This window comes from Myripristis murdjan, chromosome 24, assembly GCF_902150065.1.
Source record: "Myripristis murdjan chromosome 24, fMyrMur1.1, whole genome shotgun sequence".
In the NCBI taxonomy this organism is placed as follows: domain Eukaryota; kingdom Metazoa; phylum Chordata; class Actinopteri; order Holocentriformes; family Holocentridae; genus Myripristis; species Myripristis murdjan.
The window spans coordinates 27,214,448-27,235,595 of record NC_044003.1 but is presented as its reverse complement, the minus strand read 5'-3'; the positions used below and the strand labels follow the sequence as shown (position 1 = coordinate 27,235,595).

General features: G+C 40.0%; 1 protein-coding gene across 1 annotated transcript in view; it reads right to left on the bottom strand.

Moving 5' to 3' along the window:
- Positions 1–21,148, bottom strand: part of tbc1d32 (TBC1 domain family, member 32) — a 108,858-nt gene that overhangs the window by 65,415 nt on the left and 22,295 nt on the right. The window contains exons 14-23 of the mRNA XM_030047443.1: positions 20,192–20,281; positions 18,782–18,924; positions 18,383–18,510; positions 16,743–16,944; positions 14,241–14,326; positions 13,791–13,926; positions 11,030–11,117; positions 9,080–9,198; positions 4,927–5,046; positions 4,527–4,615 (exon numbers count right to left, since the gene is read on the bottom strand). Of these exons, the coding sequence (XP_029903303.1) occupies positions 4,527–4,615; positions 4,927–5,046; positions 9,080–9,198; positions 11,030–11,117; positions 13,791–13,926; positions 14,241–14,326; positions 16,743–16,944; positions 18,383–18,510; positions 18,782–18,924; positions 20,192–20,281 (1,201 nt within the window). The remainder of the gene's footprint in view (positions 1–4,526; positions 4,616–4,926; positions 5,047–9,079; positions 9,199–11,029; positions 11,118–13,790; positions 13,927–14,240; positions 14,327–16,742; positions 16,945–18,382; positions 18,511–18,781; positions 18,925–20,191; positions 20,282–21,148) is intronic.

Sequence of the window (21,148 nt, the reverse complement as noted above, 5' to 3'; positions counted from 1 at the left end):
GTCGGCAAAATGTTACGGATATGACTGGTCAAGGAAAATCCTTTCACCCCGTAATGCTCTCTTTATTTGGACTCAGTGATTGGGCAGGCCACGTTTTGGCAAACAGCTGATTGGCCAGGGGGCGGTGCTTTATATAGGATTCAATACTATAAAGGTTTGGGATAGGTTTCCTATCCCGATCAGAGGTGAACCAGCTTTGTGATACAGAAAATCCGGAGTTGAGCCTGAAGTTATCTCGCTAACACCTTAATCCCGCTTCGTGATACAGGCCTCAGGTCACTCACAATAGTGTGAATCTTGTGTGTATGTAAACGTACTGACTACAAATGAAGGTAAATGTGAGGCTCTTTGTAATACAATTACATGAGCAGCTGGTAACCAGCCATCAGCATGTTCTCTGTTCTGTGTTCTATAAGAATAGACACGGTCAAACTGGACCAAAAAGTAATGGAAGTGTGCAAATAATGTAAAACAGCATAAAAAATAAAACACGCACTGCTGCTACTCCAATTCAAATCTTCAGGTGAAATTGAACAATTCATGGCTTGGCCTCATGTTGTCTGTCACAGTTTCCAAATCTCCCTTGGCTAGATATCACAGACTCCACAGAATCTCTCAGTGATACAGATTTGAAATTTTTATGGTTGCATTAAAATTTTATTTATGTGAATATAAACCTGCATCACCTGGTGGAAATCATCAAAAGCTCTTACTGCTGAGTGTCGGATATTTTATTTAAATGACCAATTAAAGGCCAAAAATAACATTACTGTAAATAATAAAAATAAGAGTGTGTATTCTCTCAGGTATAATTTACATAGCATTCACTCACATGAGATGATGATTCAAATTGTTTTGTAGGCTTAGAAGAAGATATTTTATTACACCTAGTTCAGTTCTTGAAGGCCACCATTTTTAATTGATGAGACTCAGCACAACAGTGTGGGGAGTTTAGAGGCTCCATAACACTGAGCCAGTAGTTATTAATACAGACCTCCAAAAGCAGTGTCAAAATTTATGTTTCAGTGCAAAATTTCTTATTCACCTTTAAGTCTTTCAATTTATATTATGTGATTTCAGACATTTTCAATTTTTGTTTTTTCATAAGTGGGTTGTACTGTGCAAAATTTGGAGTCACCACAGTTTTTCAATTTAGTGCGTGATTTACCAAGACTGGCAATATGGTAATATGACTGGTAATAAATGAGCAAAGCCACAGTTGATTTAATTTCAATGCACTGCTGCTAATACCTGTGGCTGGACAAGGCGCCTGGCACATGTCTGAGAAGCAAAATGGCTTTCAGAACCAGAGACAGACACTTTGAAAAATACATTATAATCAAGAAACATGTCTCTGTTTACAAGATGGGCACTAATCAGAGGCTGTTCCTCAGAGGGAAATGTTCTGAGAACGCAGCAATACTGGTGGGAATGCATCGCCTCTGAGCTCTTCACACACCGTGGAGAAAACAACTTTGATGTTATGTACTGGATTTCCAATTTTTTTGCATCCAGCTTTGAGATAACAGGCGAAACACTTACCTTTCATGTATGGATTCGTACTGTATCTGTGCATAAAAGGGGGACTGTGGCGTTTTATGCTGTAAATTAATGACGTTGCTTTCAAAATCTGCATTTGGATTTTTGTCCACACACAACTGATATCAGATCTCAGTGACACCAAGATCTGTGCCTCACACAGTTAATGTGAGCTGGCGTGAGTCTATGCACCAGGTTGAATTCAAAGACAGGCTGAACCGATCAAAGGTGCCGAAAACCAGCTAAGAGTTTTTAAAAGGCGGTAACTAACAGGTGCAGTTTCCTTTGCCGCATCTTTGCCTCACTGACCACCGATGTCATGAGCGGGTCATTTGAATGAATTTCCATTTCCTCCTCCCCTGTTTTTGCAGTCCCATATTAGAACACCCTAAAATCCATATACATTTGGCTGCACACGCAATTTTCAGTGGTGCGGCTCTCCTTTGATTTCAGCAGTGCCAACCTACGCTGCGGCACCTTGGTAAATCAAGGACAGATGCTGTTTTTCTCATCTGCACATTAGAAAGTCCTGCAAATCCTTAATAAATCAACCCCATTATGTCATAAAGTAATCCAGCAGATTTGCCTTGTAGTGCAAATGTAATTTACATTGCAGAGGCTGACAGAGGTCTCTGGGTGATGATCCTCTTTGTTTAAAGGGATACTCATAATGCATATGTGACGAGCAGCTTGGACGGACACTCTTGTGCACACACGCTTCATGACTACACGTAAGAATTTTGCGTAAGTAGTCTTTGCAGTAACATTTGAACAAACATGTGTGGTAAGTACTGAGCATACAACTGAAAACCAGAGACTTGGATTATGCAACACAATGAGTGTGAGCTTTTTAAACAGAACTTTTGACAGCATTTTTCTGTTGTAAAAGCACAAAATTATAGATCCTATTTCCATTATAGATCCATTTCTCAGCCATCGGATCAGTGATGGCTAGCTTTTTGGCAATGCAAGTTTACCGTGAAGGCTTGTGAGTTAACTTTCTTCGCTGGGGAGTTGAAGGCAGCACATGGGGAGTAGGCTACTTGATAAAAAATGATGCATTATGATATCCCTTTAAGGTAAGTACTCCTTTAAGGTAATTATAATGATGTCTCAATATTAATTTAGTAATAATTTCATTGCTAGAGTTAAAGGACAGCCTCTATCTTTATGAAGCCAGTGGTTCTCTGCAGAGTGAGCGTGAGAGTGTAACTTTCTGTGTGTAAGTCTGCCAGTCAGTCTATCAGACTGAGTGTAAATGAATTGAGTGTCTGATTCCTTTAACTGGCTCCTTGGTGTGAATAGCAGTGGGCTGACTGACAGAGAGGGAGAGAGACTGAGTCAGTCTAACAGCAGGGCTCCAAACAAGTCAAATGTACTGGAATTCAGCAAGTCTCTAAAAAGAGTGCACAGCAGCCCCCGCATGTGTGCACGCACACGCACACACACTGAGACAGGTGTGTAGGTGTGTGTGTGTGTGTGTGTGTGTGGACATAGAGGCAAAGAAACTCCTGTATCTATCTCGTTTTCTCTCTCTAGCACACATTATATCTGTCACACAAACATGTTGTCTTGCTAGACCGAGGGCATTCATTGACTGTATTCATTCCCTGACTTCTACTTAGTCCTCAGAGTTATTTTAACCCCAAGCCCAAATAAAACCCCTTCTTAACCTTTAAACTACAATACACAGCTTTCCTCTTTCAGGCAGCAAGTCTACTGTTAGGGTGTTTTCCATTACACTGTATCAACTCTACTCAGCTTGACTCTACTTGCTTTTTTTGGTTTTCCATTGGGCAAAAGTTTAGGATAGTATCTGGTACTACTTATTATTATTTTACTATATTTAATTTTTTTTTTTTCTTGTGTGTATGAAGCACTTTGTAGCTGTGTGTTTAAAAGGTGCTATGTAAATAAAGCTTTACTTACTTACACTTACCTACACAGTCACAAAAACACACACAGGCTGATAATGTGTGCTGAATCTTGAGTTTTCTTTATTTTAAACTTATTTAAAAATTTCCTGTTGCAGTATTAACCTGATGCCTCACCTGATCAGCATTCTATTTGGGGGGTGATGATTCACTGCTGCATCTAGATGCGCCGGGTTTAATGTGTAAGATGCAGCTAAATCAATTATGACAGCCTGTATCAGTACAAACCTGGATGTGAATTGTGGAAAAATCAATGCTACCCCTAGTGTCGCTACATCTCAGTGTGACATGCATAGGTTTTATTTCTGGCATCGACTAACTTGTAAGTTTCCCCTTGTGAATGTTTGTCTCCATTCTCTCCACCCCTGCACCGCCCCTCTGAGTGTGAGTTTGAAAGGTCATATCAGGTCACATGATCCCTGCTCCCCTCACTCAAGGAAAACAAGCGCTCACCCCAGCCTCCCCTTTCTTTTTTTCTTCCACTTTGTTTCCTCAAAGATGTTGACAGACATCTGTCCTGTTACTGGATTTAGTCACTCTATCAGGATTACTTCTAGCAGCTAATAGCAGAACTACAGCATTAGTAGAATCAAAATAAAAAGACTCTCACTGTTGCATTGCATCGTGATGGAGATGAACTGTATCATACTGATTTGTTGACTACTTAAAATGCATCTGAATGTACTGTATCACTAAAGATGTATCGAGCTGCATATCTGCATATCAGTGGGTGAGATGCACAACCCTACTTTCTATCTTTGTATTTGGTCCTCATAAATGTAGAAAAACCACGTACACACCCACAGCCCAACTCATTAATTTCTCATCCAGAGGAATCCTTTCAGCGCTGGGTAATCAAAGTATTAAGCGCCATGTCAGTCTGCTATTTGCCAGTGGTGTGTGTATGTGTATATGTGAGTGTGTGTGAAGCCACCAGGTGTTAATCAGATGCCGAGGCACTCAATACATGCATTTGCAGCCGCTCACTAATGCATGTCCCTGCTGTGCTTCCCCGCTGATATTTTGTAATATGAAAAAAAAAACCAAGCTCACCTCAGGCCGAACGTGTGAGACTGCTCATAGTTAAACAGGGAATGAATCTTCGCATCTGAATTCACAGCAATCAGCCTGTCAATCAAATCCTGTGGGACAAAATGAGAGGCTGTGAAGAGGAATTCAGTGGTGCTGGTGGTGGGAGACGTAAACGGTGTGGAGGCTCGTAATGTGTACGGTGGAAAATGTTCATCATCTTGAAAGTGTTGAGGGAGAAGCAGGAGACCTCTTTGAGGTGCAACTTCTGCGTGGGCAGTGCATGATGGGAAAATAAAGTGCAAACATGCCCCCAAATGGCTGAGCAAGGCACTACACCCAGACTGAGATACATTATATGCTGGAAAATAGTGTGTTTGTTGTGTTGTGTTGTGTTGTGTTGTGTATGTATGTATAGACTCACAGGTATGGAGGTTGGAATCTCTCGCAGGGTGTATTCACTCTTGTTGGCGAGAGGCTGGTGGCTGAGCAGCTCCCACACAGACTGAGAGGAGGACAGCAGGTTGACCAAGGACAGGAACGACTGGAGAGACAGAGAGAGAAAAGAGAGATGACGACAATGGGCCACAGAGAGAAAGCCAGAGAGACTAAAAACAAGGCTTCAGCTGAACAGCATTTTCTTATCTGCCTTCGCTTTTTCATTAAAGAAAGCAAGCATGCAGATGTGTACATTTTTGTCCATTAGGAAAAATGTAAGAAATACTAAAATCAAAAGAAGCTGTACAAAGAACTGGAAAGCAATATAAAGAAACTGACATGATGTGAGCACTTTTACACACTGGAAGGAAGCTGTTTCAACACTGTGGGAAACAAATGAAGCAGCTTCCAAACTGTCCTACATTATTGTAATGCTTGATCCATAAAGGTTTATAAAACACTTCATTTATAACATACAATAAAAGACAAATTCAAACCCTATTCTCTTAAACATTAATTTTGTTTTCTCTTCCAAGTTTTTTTTCCCCTAAAAACCTTGCCAAAAAAACATGCATAAACTTATTATTATAATACAAACTAGAAAGCTGTCCCTCAGTAGAGTGCATACCTCCACCAATGCAGTGCAGCGCTCAAGATATGCACTGTCACATTCCATTTCATCCAATCGATGGAGTTGGCTCTTTCTTGCCATTTCTTGCCATGACCAAGGTTTCCATAAAATTTTATCACATTATGTTAATCTGTTTGGAAGTTATATGCCTTTTTGTGATCGACCACGCCCACTTCTGACCAACCAGCATGAAAAGTTAATAAGTTCTTTCTTGGTTCTTTCTTGTTCAAATCTCACAAGTACCTTACATCAGTGTAACTGCGATACCAGTGCAATGCATATAAAGCTAATTCAGTTTTATATTTATTGTGAGCATATTAGTGTGTTAGTGTCATTTGTGATAGGCCCAGTTCATCTGTAATGACGACGACAAAAGGAAACAACTGTCCCCGTTCTGTTTGTTTCTGCTTCCTTCTCTCCCTCCCTTTCCTCCTTTTGTTTACCTGCTTCCCTCCAGTTACTTCCTGGAAGGAGAGAACTGGTTGTGAGGGAGGAGGGGAAACAAGCAATAAGGAAGACACATGGGATGCAGTCAAGATCCACACCTGACACACACCTACACACACGCACATCATGTGAACATCTGAACAGAGCAGCAGCCCGGAGAGCAATCAACCACAGGAAGATGTCTGCTTGCTCTCACTGGATCAAGGAGAGCAGAGAAATACACGGGAATCAAAGGAAAAACTGACACATGCACACACTCATCCTTTTTCTTTATTTAACTGATAAGCAACAAAGTCTTTTTTTCCATTGCTGTGAAAGTAAAAATAGCATTTTTTTTTTCTTCTTTTGTATCTGTGGTTTCTATGTATGTTCTTTCATCTGTTCCTGCCTGTTTGGTGGTTTAGTTCGTCACATCACAGACCTGCAGAGGTAGAGGTGCAATTTTACTACCTGTTTGTGTGCGCTACTTTTTTCATGCGTCACACCACACAAATGAATCTAAGGGCATGTGGGCCTCTGTAGTGCTCCACTGGTCTTGTATCATTCTGTGTCACTTTGCGAAACTGCTAGTCTACAACAGGAACACAGCATTTAATGTCAATTTATTTAATTTGATATTTTCAGGTAAAATAATGCATGACATATTCAGAGACACTGTAGCTGACACAGATTCATGTCCTTTATTGTACTTTTCATGTGTGGATGAGGACATGCTCCATCAAACCTACTTTCTATCTTTGTCATCTGGTTATTGAATGAAAAACATGCTTCTGCCAACCTTTCAGCACCTTAGTTTTTAGCTTTTACTTGACAGACATGTGTGTTTTTTCTCTTGTTTTTGTTTTTTTATTTATCTAACTCGGTTGGGATAATATTTCATCACCCCAAAGAAGCGTTTCAAATCATACAGTACCATGCAACACTCCGACTGGAAGTACAACATGAAAATCAAAATCAGAATGTGAGATCATAGGTTTTCATCTGAGCAGGTGAGATGGATGGCTCGGGAAAGTGCTAGCTAAATGCAGCACTGGCAACCTGTTGGCCTATGTTGAGCCAGGCACTAAAACCATGGGTGTAATGCTTGACCTCCTCTCAGTGATCAAAGCCTGTGGTGATCAAGCATCTCAGAGTAGAATAACAGTGCTCCAAAATTCTCAGAATCATGTAAATTTGATCCTACTTTTAGGAGAAATACAAGCATGGTATTCCTGTTCCTATAAAAGCAGTCATATGTCAGCCTGTAGAGAGCTGCAGAGGAGTCCTAAATGACCAAGAGTTACCACAGCGTCGATTTACAGAGACTGGATAAAACTGATTTACTAAAAATACCAAGTGGATTGAGATGGCATCTATGTAACTGAGCTTGTCCTGACAACATTAGTCCATCTACCTGATGATCATGTGCTCTCTGAGGAAATTAAAGACATACTTTGATTTTCCTTGCAACCAGAAAACTGCACACCATCCCATATTACTAATAAATAAGTTGCTTAAACAAATTTGGGGAGTAAGATTCAAATTTATACTTTTCTGTCTATTTTTAACCTGCACAGGGATGTGTGCCTTCTGTAAAGCTTCAGAGACAGAGTTAGGATCACACGCTATATCAAATACACTTGAGTTCAACTAGGCTTTTTTTGCTGCAGGAAAAATCAAGTTAACATAACTAGTTGGATTTTAATTAATCTTGTTTTGATGTAGAGTCAGTTTGCCATTTTTCTGCCATCATTATAGTTTCAGTTTGTGGTTGCATCATAAAATACTGATGTCTTTCATTCCCAAAGGAGAACTCCTACTCCTACTCAATACTCTTACTAATATACTTAGAGTATGTTTAGGATACTTGATATCTAACTCCTGTGTCCTGCTCTGAGTGGTGACCATTTTTAGTCATAAGAACACTTTTAGCACTATAATTTGAGAGGCTTGATCACTACGGTCCCAGATTGGTAGAGTCCTGTTTACTGCAGATAAAGAGCGTCTCTGACATGAGGTCCTTTCTGTCCTTCACAGACCTTGAGAAAGTTATCCATGTTTTTTATCAGAGATTGCTGTCCTGTTTGCTGCTTGTGCAAAATGCAGCTGCCAGGTTTCTAACACACGCTAAAAAAATGGGACCATGTTTCTCTTATTTTAGCCAGTCTGCTGGTGAGTTTTACAATTTATTTTACAGTTTTACAGAAAACGTCTTGCCCAGATACATAACCAACATCTTAACTGCATGACCTCCTTAAAGTATCTTAAATGTAATGCTTTTTTGGGCTATTTCTGTGATTTTTTTTTTTTTTTTTTTTGGTCTGCCTTAGTGATTCTGTAAAATTCTGTGTAACTTCATTTTTAAAAGTGCTCCATAAATAAAGTTTGTTTTTACTGTCATGTACTAGGTACTACTATGAAGCCTTGATTCATCCCCAGCTGATGTAAAACTACTATTTCAGCTTCGGTTCTCCTACCAGGTCGCAGCTATGATGGACTCATCTGCTCATACCTGCCATGGCCGCTGACCCGCTGATAAAACAGGCTTTAGATTCACTGGTGGCCAGGCACAGTTCACACTTCACTGACCATCCATGTTCACTTTACTAGTTTTACTGAGAGAGATGGCCAGCACATTATCACACATATCCAAGAGATTTATTTGGCTCTGAATCCTCGAGTCTGTCCTGATCTGAATTCTCAGACCAGAACCAAGGAATTCAGCTTTTTATGACCATACCAGCAATTTCAATGGAGAAATTATGAGTAAACGTATTATTCAAAAATGCTGTTTGAGCCTCTGCCTCATCCAAAAATAGGCATGTGCGAACCAAAAAAAAATATTTACAAGATCCTCTAAATTTTTTTGTGTGCTGCTAATTTTTTTTCAATCAGGGGCACATGTGCTCTTTGGGAAAAAGTTAACATAGATCCCTGCAAATAAAGTTTTCCTGTAATTTTCTAACATTTTATGCTATTTTCAAGGCACATTCCTTGCAGTATTTTAACTAATGTTCCAGTATTTTTTGTTCTTCGCTCCTTTCCTTTGTTTTTGGGGGAAAAAAAGGAAAAAAAAGCATACCTTGAGGCAGCTCCTGTCTATGGGGTCCATGGGTGTAGGTTTGGGATGAACCACCCTGATGTCCTCTCTGCCACACTCCAGAGCCGACCACAGTTCCACCACGAGCGCCTGCACAAAGCCTGCCACACAACACCAGTCTGATTGGCCGACGGCACCGCACAAAGTAACATAAAGTAGCCTCCAAAGATCCTGAGCTAAACCTGACAATTTCACGAGAGTGGGACTCCTTTTCAGCCCAGGGCTTTGATGCTACAGATCTGCCCACTTAAATTCACAACCAATTTTAATGGAGAAGTATAATTACAGCTTTACTAAGCAGAGCCCTATTCTCTTCAACCTGTATAGAGAGTGTCTTTCTAGAACATCATCATTTCCAATTCTGTACAAATAAGTGGCTTCACAGCTTTAGTTTGATTTATTTTTTTTTTACAAATATGAGAATATTGTAAAAGTGCACTCAGATAGACAGATAGATCGATAGTCTATGTAAAGATGAGAAAAATAAATCATTTCTTGTGTTCACACCTAAAGATATCCAACCCTAAAACATGATTAAAAAATATATATATAAAATAAAATTGGTCAATCCCAGGGGCGTCTCTCAACCTTCCATATCGGCCTCCAAGTATTTGGATGTTTCTGTTGTGAGCTGACCTCTGGTATAGCTAATTTTCGGTGGAACAAGTGTATCAGTAGCAGCGGGTATGAGCGCGCGATGCAGAGCAGCCCACGCTTTTGCAAGAGCAGCCTAAAGGATATATTCATAAAATTATTGTTTGCCAACCCCTTCACTGGCCCTTGCAGCCAGCAACCAGCTCGGCCCACTGGGAATCTTCCCGCCTCTCCTGATTAGCCGCTCCATGCCTGATTTCGAGTTCCCAAACTGTAGATCATATACCACATTTCCCCTGGGAATAGCGGCATGAAATCTACAATTTGGATGGAGATAGAAAATTTCACCTGGGATTAAATTGTTTCTCATACCTGGAATGCCAGATATAATTTTGATGGATCACATTTCCTCTTGCCATTAAAATGTGTGAATGGAATACACAATTCCCTTTGCCAAAACACACTTCCGTGCACATCTAATCCTCTCCTAATCTTTACATCTTTTAAAAGTGATGGTAAACATCTAGTATGCACTTCACCCTGCAGCAGCCTGACAATCCATTTGGGCATTTTGGAAAAGGATGCTGCTGTCTGGGCTGCCTGCCTGATGAGCCTGAATTCTCTTATTGGATCGCTGCACTTAAGTTTATTTATGGATGTGTGCAGTAGCTGCAAATTGGCAATGCAATATATTTACACTTTGTTGTTACTATGGCCGAATGTGTTTCTTGGGATCATTTGCTGCTAGATTTGATGTTTTGTTTTTTCTTTTCTTTTTTCCTCTCAGCTCTGATGAAACCAGGATATGTTAATGACTCAAGAGCTTTTGGCTGGAGATGACAGACCCTGTATGAAAACAGTTTTTTGTGTGGTTAATGTATTTTCTGAAACCAAGCAGAGCAGAGGTGTGTGTGTTCGGTGACAAAATAAACAGGAGGAAAATGTGCCAGTAATATTCCAATTAGCAAATTATTAGCAAATAGCACACATTGTACAATGTACATCACAGAGATAGAACAGCATCAATAGAAAACACCCTCTACCCTTTTGAAACCCAGAATCCTTGTTTTGATTTTTTATGTTTTTTTAAGTTAAAAAAAGTATTTTTTCTATAATTTTCTATCAGATTTATGGTAATGTTATGGTAATTCTTTGCCATTATTGGGGTTATTTTCTTGTCATTTTTTACTCATAATTTGCTAATTTTCTTGGAATTTTCTACTAATGTTTTTACAAATTTTCTGGTCCTTTTTGTGATTTTTTTTTTCTCATTTCTAAGCCTAATCTCCACTAGTGGCAAGTGAGTGTGTGTGTGTGTGTGTGTGTGTGTGTGTGTACCTGAACTGTGCAGTGCCATCACTCCAGGAGCAGTTGCTGCCACCTGTGTCACCATCACCCCATATCCAAACTTCTCACAGCGGCTCACCTGTGGAAAATACACACACAGACACACACACACACACACACACACACACACACACACACACACAAGCCACAGCAACACTAGCATCTAAATACCAAACAGTATAGTTAAACAACTACAAATACAACACACTATAAATGTAGGCAGACGTCACAGAGAGAGAAAACTGCTTTAAAATGACACAAACAAACCTCTGTCGGACTGAAAAGCAGCACAGTGAACCTGAAGTCGGTGATTCAGAACGCATACTTACGGCACTGCGAGCATTCAAAATGGCACTGGGGGTGTAAACAGGAGAAATCTAATTGCAAATTGATTTTTGAGTGTACAGACCCTTCACTAATCATAACACAATGTCACCACTAAAAATAGACAAAATATAATTACATTCTGAAATTAAAGTGAAATGTTGAACCAGAGATGCAATTACCAAGACAGCGTAAAAAATGGCACTCAATTAAAGCTACAGGGATTAGGCAGGTTTACAGCAGCTGTCTGTATGTGTGTGGACTCTATATGAAATGATGCATGGACAATACTAAGACATCTGGAAGCAGGAACAGGGCCCTTACTGTTGAAACCCAGGAGCCCATAGGCAGACTTCTATTTTGAAAGAGTTTAGTTTAGTAAGCAAAATTTTATGGTAATTTAACTGTAATTTAATTTTAAATGTAGAATTATAACAATTCTAAATATAGATTTCTGTTTTGTTTTTTCTTTGTTTTTTATTTGCTTGTTTTTTTTTTTAGCTAAATTTGTTCTAATTTTATGATAAGTTTTATGCTTTTTATGCTTTTTCTGATCATTTTCTGGTCTTTTGTAAACCACATTGTAAACCACATTGTAAATGTTTTTATTTTTTGTTAATTTTATGGTCATGTTCTTGTAATTTTTACTAAGCTTTTGCCAATTTCCTGTTCTTTTTCTGTCTCTCTTTCTTTCTTTCTCTTTTTAATTATTTCTTGGTGGCAATTTCACAGAATCATGCCCAGTGTAACATGTCACTGCCTCCAGGCTGCTGGGAAAGGCTAAACAGGGGCTGTGGCCTGAAGGAGGAGCCAGAGCCACACGTAAACACATCCTCAGCAGGATGAATTATGGGTAGCGATGACAGTGGCTTACAGTATAAATATACAGACAGTATTTTAACCTGGCATAAGCTCAACAGTGCTGTAATGTCAAGCATCATTTAAAACTATCTTGCAAAAACAGGATATCATTGACCTATCATTGACACACTGACATGAATACAGAAGCTTAGACATCCTGCATACACACACTCACACACACACTCACATACACACACAGTGAAACAGACAAAGCTGATGGGCAGAAAAGGCTTCACTTGAGCGAGAAACAAGCAGCAAAGGCTCTATGCAAAGATAATGAGAGCTGCTGCAGTATCTGCACGGAGTCACAAAGATGGAGAAGATCAAATTATTAAATGCTGGGATGAAATACTACTTTTTTCCCAAGGCTTATCATCAGACCTGACACCGCTGCGGGTTATATGGGCCTACAGTCTTTTGATATTTAGTGTTATAGCCTATGTTCTTTTGATACAGATGATATGGGCTATGGCCTAAGGTGTTTTTTCTCTGCCAACCATGAAGGAATAAATTTACATTTTTACTTTCATGTACAAACATCAGCAATTCCTAGCTTGCACTAGCTGTAACAGTAATAAGTCATGCTGGGGGTAATAAGGCCTTGGTGTAATCACGTTGTGGCTGCAGTGAACTGATTGTACATCAAGACGATGAGGCAAAAACTCACAAGAACACATTAATTCTCTTTAGAATGCCTAGAATGGAGCCACTACCAAAGGTAATTCATCCAGGGCTTCAATAAAGGTGATGTACAGTACTATGAAAATTATATTGTCTCATTATTTTATAAAGGTCATGGTGTTTGCTTATGGTAGTTTGCTAGATTTTAATTTTGTTAGTTTTTAATGTGAACATCCTACTGCACTTAATGTTGAAGCAAAAACTGGCTTACTGTATGTGAGCTGCAGCTGCTCTGGAAGCTATTGATTATCATCAAGCCCCGTTTTATTCAAGGGATAGTTCACCCAATTTGAAAAATGTGACATGATTTCACTGCATATGGTGTAAATGGTAATTGGTGGTAATTTTGAAGAAAGTTAGCTGGGGGGAAGTCCACCTCAACCAGTCAGTATCCAGCACTCAGTAACAATGGGAGGAATGTAGCTACTACTGTCCTACAGAACAGCTGGGGGGGGTGAATTAATATGAAATATTCTAAAATGGAAGAACATTCCCTTTAAAATGCTAGCAAAATGAATGAACGGGCTTCCTGAGCACAGAAAGAAATTATGTCAGGAAAAAAAAAATCCCCAAAAATTGATTAGCAGGGGTCAGACTGTTGTTGCTCTTTGGTGTCAGGTAATGTTGGTTATATTTCATGCTGCTTCGCTTGGGCCATTCAGTGATAAGACACATCATCCCTGCATGTCTCATCAATATAGACCAGTGCTCTACAATAGCAGTTATGACCTTTCAAAGTTTGAAATTTTGACTTGTACCAATAGCATTCCCATCAGATCAAACAGTGAAAGGTTATCATTGTGACATTTCAGTGCGGTGAAGTGTGGCTGCATCATGATGTCATCATTATCAACTTGTAAATGTCAGTACAGTACAGTGTCACTACCTGTAGCTTCTTAGTGAAGCGAGAGAACATGTAGGAAACACACTCGCTGATGGCTCCTGTCTGCTGGAGCAGCAGCAGGCCTTTAGGTGTGACAGCAAAGTTCAGCAGGCTGTCCAACAGCATCTCTTCCCAGAGCCTGTGTTAGAGACAGACAGAATTAGACGGAGAGAGAGTTAGATAGTTACCAAGTCTTACACTACAAGCAACATGATCAACCAGTCATTGTCCATTCATTTCCTACAGAGCTGAGTTCGTGAAGAAACCCAGATATTGGGCCACATTTATCAAGCAACATACAAACAAATTTTCCATATCTCCTTTGTATTGATGTTTACACATTAAAATTGAAATTTATCAAACTATTTGGGAGCTCGGACTGTTGGGACGTGGGAAGGAAATTTACAACATGAGGGAGGGTATGTGTATGTGTGTTCATGTACACAGCCTCACATGTTCTGCAGTTCCTGAGATGGAGATGATGTTCCAGCACTGGCTCCAGGTACAGGGGTAGGAACCCTGTCTGACAAAGAGCTGGTCTAGAAAGAAAGAAGAAAAAGCTCATAGTTTTCATCACTCACCACATAGGTATAGATAAAGAGTGTGTGTGTGGCACATTTGGAGATTTTCACCAGACTGATCACGATTAAGATCAGATCAACGTCCTACAAAACCTAGAATCTGTGAAGTCTTCATGATGAGTTGTTTAACATGATGATGACCTGAACTATCTACATTTTAGTAGTCAAGATTACAATACCCCATACCACGACCCAGTTTGTTTGATACTCATTTCAGACTATTTCCTTTTGGAGCAGTTATAAACAAATGTAATTTGTTTTCTTTTTTATTTGATATTGACTGTGCTCTGACTTTGGTGTATCTTCAACAAACTAAATGATCAAAACTACTGATCATGTATTTTACCTTCATTATTCACAATAGATTGTTAGTTTAGAAATCAGTTAGTGCTCTCTGTCCAGTAAAGAAAAGGCAGAGGTCACAACTGACCTTCAGCTTAGATTTAAATGATACTATTGCTGCGCCCTGAGAACAAATTAATATTTACTACATGAGTAGCAAGCTGATATCAGATGGTTGATAGAGATCCACAGTAGGGTGCAGCCTGTTACAGCGAAAGGAGGTTATGTGAAGCAATTCAGTACATGCAAGCCAACAGCAAGCAATCAGGGCATCTAATTAATCTTTAACACAGAATGGGTGATGTCAGAGAGGAAGTGAGAGTGGAAATTTTTTACACTGACACCACAAGTTTCAAGATGCAATACTTTACTGCCAAAGCATAGTAATGCATTGAATATGCCTTGGAAAAAGCCATACCAATTTCTATTGCTTTGTTTCAAACTTTTAAATTTAGTTTGCAATAACTGTGAGTTTGAATTCAAATCTGAATTCTTTGTCTTTCACATTTTTGCACTTTGCCATATTTTGCAATGTTCATTTTTTAGGTTGCGGTTGTTGGTTTTTGGTTTGTGATCCTGCATTTCTGTGTGTTTTGATGTTTGCACAAAATTTTTCTCCATACTTTGCTATGTGGATTTACAGTCTAACAGAACTAGTGGTAGCAGTATTACTGGCCAGTATTGGTAGCTCGTCAGTCCAGTGATCCCTCTGTAACTGTGTGACAGAAGTTGTGGTCGGGAGTTATTTTTGGTTTTGGTTCCCAATGCATCACTGTTTCACTTTTAGTTTTTTTTTTGTTTTTTTTTTTTATAGCACTGTAATGTTTACATAATTTTCATTTGCATGCTTGCAAGAAAAAAGCATTAAAGAGATGTAGCATCAAGACTAAGTTTCAGGCTCTGAGATCCATCACCATCCACATAGATGGGTAGCATGAACACATCCTCAGTGAAGAACCCAGGGTCCTCGGGTGTTTCGGGTCTATGATCTGCAGACACCCTCACCTGGGCGACCCAGCTGGGGGTGATCAGCCATGGGTCCCCCCTTTTGATCCATAGCCACCTGCAAGTGTGCTCTGCAACTTCACTGATGTTCTTTGTGGCTTTCCTTTCCTGCAACCCTCTGACGCCAAGGAGCCTGAGCAGAGACTGCCGTGGGAATCCCCTACAGCCCACCTCAATAGGTTCACAGCAGGCCCTCCGCCCATTCCCTCTGCAGATCTCCACAAGCTCCTGGTATTTTGCCTTCTTTCGCTCGTGTGCCTCCTCAATTCGGAACTGGATGAGTGGCCAACCAATCAAAGATGAACAGAGATCAGCAATAGCCAATGAGAATGAGGCAATAAATAAAAAGAAATTTAAAAAAATGCAAGGATGTGTGGAAAGCAATCATGTCCATGTTGATTTTAGATTATGTCCGCACGGAGACGTATTTTTCTGAAAATGCACCTTTTTCTTTTCAGTTCAGTGACCAAAACACACGAAAATTGTGTTTTGGTCACCAAAAGCACAACTTTTGGAAAACACTCTCGAGAGTGGACTCAATTTTCCTTTTATGACTTTGAAAACAGGAAAAATTTGAAAATGCTTATGTCACCGGCACAACTTTGCTTCATTGTGCATGCTCACAGTGGGACGCTGACCTCACACAAGTGCAACTTTGATCATGCAGTTATTTTAAACAACTTTTATTCACATGTATTGTCACTCAGTCCATATAAACCACTCAGCCTTGTTTCTATCTGTCCACATCATTTTCCATAGTTTTGGACATTGCTATGATGTCTTTAACCATATTTGCTCTTGCATTTATAGCTAACACAGGGATGTCAACGAACTGCTTCAGTCACTCCTCAGCTTCACTGAATATGCTCATATCACAAAAATGTATGCGCATTCACGTAAAGTTATGTTTTCAAAAATATCTGTGTTCATGTGGACATGGCCTTAGTTTGGTGTGGATTTGAAGGCCACTGTGTGTTGCTAAGTGTGATCTCGAAAATCATGAAGTGTGTGGTCATGAAGTGTGTACCTTTTTCCAGGCAGCAGCTATGGCTCTGTGCAGGCCGTATGGTCGGAGGACCTGTAACCCCTCACAGGTGTTGTACATCTGCCTGCAGACAAAGATGAAGGCCCCGCATACTGTATGGAGGAACTCTGACTCACTCAGTGATGGCAGCTGCTTATCCAGAAGCTTCTGGGTGAACTGTACAATAACATGGGCAGCAGTGGTGCTGGAGAGCAAACAGAAAACAGAGAGAGCTGAAAGCATGTACAGGATGTACAGATTTCATATCAGGGCTGCTCAGTTACCTATGTTAAGCAAGATTGCTCTGGTTTTATTGGACACTCTTTGTTGTTGTATATCAAAACAAAGCTCTCACTTTTTAACTCCCTGGCAGTTGAGAGCGCAACAGCCCCCAAAACCCTCTGTTGTCTGATCCATGGATTTACATTCCACCCAAAAAACTAACACTTTTTTAGGTGGAATAGTTTTCTTGCAACAGTAAACCATGGTGAATTTTCATAAAGGCAAGAAAGAGCACACCAAGGAAACAACTAATTCATTCTACCACTCAAAAGGCTACCATAAAGTGGTGTAGCAGAAACATGGGCTTGTGTTTCAATCTAATTTGTTTGGTCTTACGTTGTGGTTGGATATATATTTCAGTGTTGGACCATCAGGCCTAAGTAGTCAGTCTTGGACTGATGGACTTGAATATGCTGAATGTGTATGTTTATTAGTCTACAGTAGGTGGTGGCACTAACGTAGTCGAACAAGGCTTGAGTGATCTTATTTATTTTTATTTATTATTATATATTTTCTCTATTTTTTATTCATTTGTTTATTTATCTAGATATTTGTGTATTTTTGTTTCAGTTCAATTATATTTAAAGTTCAAGGAGATGCACTGACAAGGACCAGTAACTTCAAAAAAGAACAATAAAAGCATTAGTTGCCAAAATCAAAGCGTGACTGTAACATCAATATTGCCCAACAATGAGGACTGTATCATGCAGCCTTATTTTATATTTGCTTTGCTTACAATACTGGCTGTTCACCTTATCAAAAGCTTCCAAAGAAAAATTTCAAAGTGCATCTGTATAAAAGTTCCCGTAACTTCCCATAACCAGGTCAGAGTGCTCCCATAACCTAACTGTGCTTGTCCTTCCTGGTTTGTTAATGGTGTTTTGCATCAGAACAGAGGTGAACAGTCTAATTGCCACTACAGCTGGGCTCCATCTAATTCAATGTATTGCAAAAATCAGCAGGTCAGGCTCTGGATCCCAACCAGTGACAGCATAATACAAAAGTACCTTAGGTCCATTGTGTGAATGGGGGTATCTTCACCCTTTGACAAAAGGCTCTTGTTTTAAGATGCAGAGCATTCTGCTGTAATGGGGCTTGACTGCAGGCTAGATTGGAGAGGGTGAAAGGAGTATTTCCCATGCCTGACAAACAAATAATATCCTGCTTCTAATCTGTCTGTGCAAAGCGAGGAGGATTTGACATGCAAATTAAATCTTACACTGGAAACTGGACTGGAAGCCAAGTCAAAAATGTAATGTATTCATAATCATCAAAAACACTTTGAAACTCAACACCTTGACTTGCACTCTCACTGTGAGTGAGACACACAGAAATACACACAAACACACACATTAACATACCTTTCACCATGGGCTAATAGTAGATTCTGCTGATATAAGAAGAGGGCTAAGCCTCTGTCGGTGTTAGCAATGCGAGCCAGAGCATCAGCTATGAGAGTCAGCGTTGCTCCAGGAGACTTTAGTCTGGCCTGTGGACCACCAAGAGAAAACACACACAACACCGAAACTGCTTCAGAAAGAGATCAGAATGAATGCCAAAAATGATGAAGAGAGATGACCCTAACTGCAACAGCCACAATACTGAGGAAAAAAAATATTTTGTTTTCATAAATGGTGGTCAACTGGAGCCAATGACAACAACTGAAGAAACTCTGATCACTGCAGGTTTTCCACTGTTGTGTGTATGTGTGTGTGTGTGTGTGTGTGTGTGTGTGTGTGTAAGAGAGAGTGTATATTGACCTGCTGTCCACTGAGCAGAGCTATAACTGGAGCCAGCAGTGTCTGGATGACAGGGGTCTGATGGAGGCATGGCGCGGTGCACTCTGTCCTCTCACACAGTGTCCACAGCAGCTCCATCACCAGGCCGCTGGGTGACAGAGAGTCTGGACGCAACAACACGGCACATTACATCCTCTGTATACATGCAGTAACACGCACATTTCTCTCTGGATGGCATCTTCTAATGACTCAGCTGTGTTACACTTGGCATTAATGATGACTGATGCAGTATTCTTGTTATTCTGCGGCTAACTAGCCCAAAAATCCACTGACATCAATAGTTGACACTAAAACATCGCTAAAATGGCATTAAATCTGTGTAAAGTGTTAGCTGTCAGGTTTCAGTGTCATTCATGTGTGTTGTTTTAAACAGTGTTAGTGTGCTTTAGGGTGTAATTTTCCTTTAAAGGGATAGCTCACCAATTTTGAAAAATGTGATATCATGACACTCCCCCCTCGCTATTATGTAGGACAGCAGTGGTGCTATCTTCCTCTCATTGTTACTGAGTGCTGGATACTGGCTGGATGCTCCAAATGCTAACTGTTAGCCTCCTGCCATTGAGGTGGACTTCCCCCCAGCTAACACTCCCCCCAGCTAAATAACTGCCTTAATACACTCAAAGAAGGTTTAACTATCCTTTTAGCTGCTCTTCACAACTCTGTACTTTGGCAACCCAAAGTGGCAAAAAAAAAAAAAAAAAGAGGAGTGGGAGGGTACAGGTTGCTCTCTCAATTAGTAGAGATGGGTCACTATTCTCTGTTGCAGCCCTAATCTGTAATTTATACTGATGTGTATTTTTGGGTGTGTTTAGCTCAAAATCTTTCCTTGAACAGCTTTAAATTGAGAAACCTTACCCCCCAAGACTAATACAACTAAAAGATTAATGTGAGTCTCTAACTTGCTCATCGCAACATCCTTGTAACATCCAGACAAAGCAGTAAATGTGAAGGGACACGGTTGACCCGCTGGCAGATTTTTTTTGTTGTGACAGCATTCATGAAAATAAAGAGATAAAACCATAAAGCAAGTTCTTAGAGGAGTCAGCCATGACGCTGCATGGCGTGGTACAGTACAAGGTTAAGAGATAAAATATATGGTTGTGAGGAATTCTGCTACGCCTCAGTGTGGGGGTGGGGGTGGGTGGGTGAGCTCTCTGTCTGTCTGTCCCACCTTCTGCCCGTTCAGGCTGCAAGCTGAAACTTCCTCACAGATAACAGTATGAGTGTTCAGGCAATTAAACTACAAAAAAAAAAAAAAAAAAAAATCCACACAAAGTGGTTCTGTTAAGTCTTGAGAATTTTTCCCTCATAATTTATCATGCTAATGAGAGGCTTGACAGAAGGTGTGTGTATGTGTGTGTACAGCCTCACCTATGTGTGAGGTGTCGCTCTGTGGGGGTTTAGGGTGTTGGCACATGATGTTAATCAGGGTGACAACCAGGTCTGTCAGGCTGACGGGATCTGAAACAGACAGGAAGATGATAAATGAGGAAATCAGCGTAGTTACTCAGTGTGGGGCAGACAGGTTTAAGGAGGGATGCCTGGTAAGGAAGACCATAGCAGTCATTTTGAATGTTTGTATCTACAAAATATATAGTCTTCACATTTCTGCTAATCTTTTCCCAAAGCAAGCAGTCATATTTTAGAACTCCGATATCATTTTCCTCCCTTTTATCCAGCTATTGGTTTCCATTCATGCACTACAATATGAAAATGAACTTTCAGAGACTTCAAATTTTCTTCACACCAGTATTCCATCACTGTAATAAAGTCGTTCAGATTAGTTTTCCTAAAAGCAGCAGCACTGTTCTGCTTGGATGACTTGAAATGGGGCAGAGTGACGCAGTCCGTCCGCCAGGGAAAATAGTCCACAGGGAAGCGTTTGTGTTACACAGCAAATGATCAGTTCTGTGGTTTATGAATGGCCATGACTTTGTTAGGTGCAGAAGCAGAACATGAGCCAACATGTTTAAAAATGTTTAAACACGTTTAAAAATTGAAATTTGAAAATCGAGAGATGTTGATAATATTTTGTGAAATCTTTAGTACCCTTGCATGATTTTCAAAATGGTTTGTAGCATTGTAAAATGTGGGTAGTAAACGGACAAACACTCAAAATCACTGGTTATGTCATGGGTTCCCCTGGAACCCATGACATGGAGGAAACCGGCATGAAGAATTTACTAGACATCTGACTTTCATCCTGAAATTCTGAAATTTTAGTAGCATGATAATTTTGGTGATTTAATAATAATGCTAACATTACATTATCTATTCTGGGTCACTAACAATTTGTCGGGGTTAGAAGAAATTTTGTTGAAATAACTT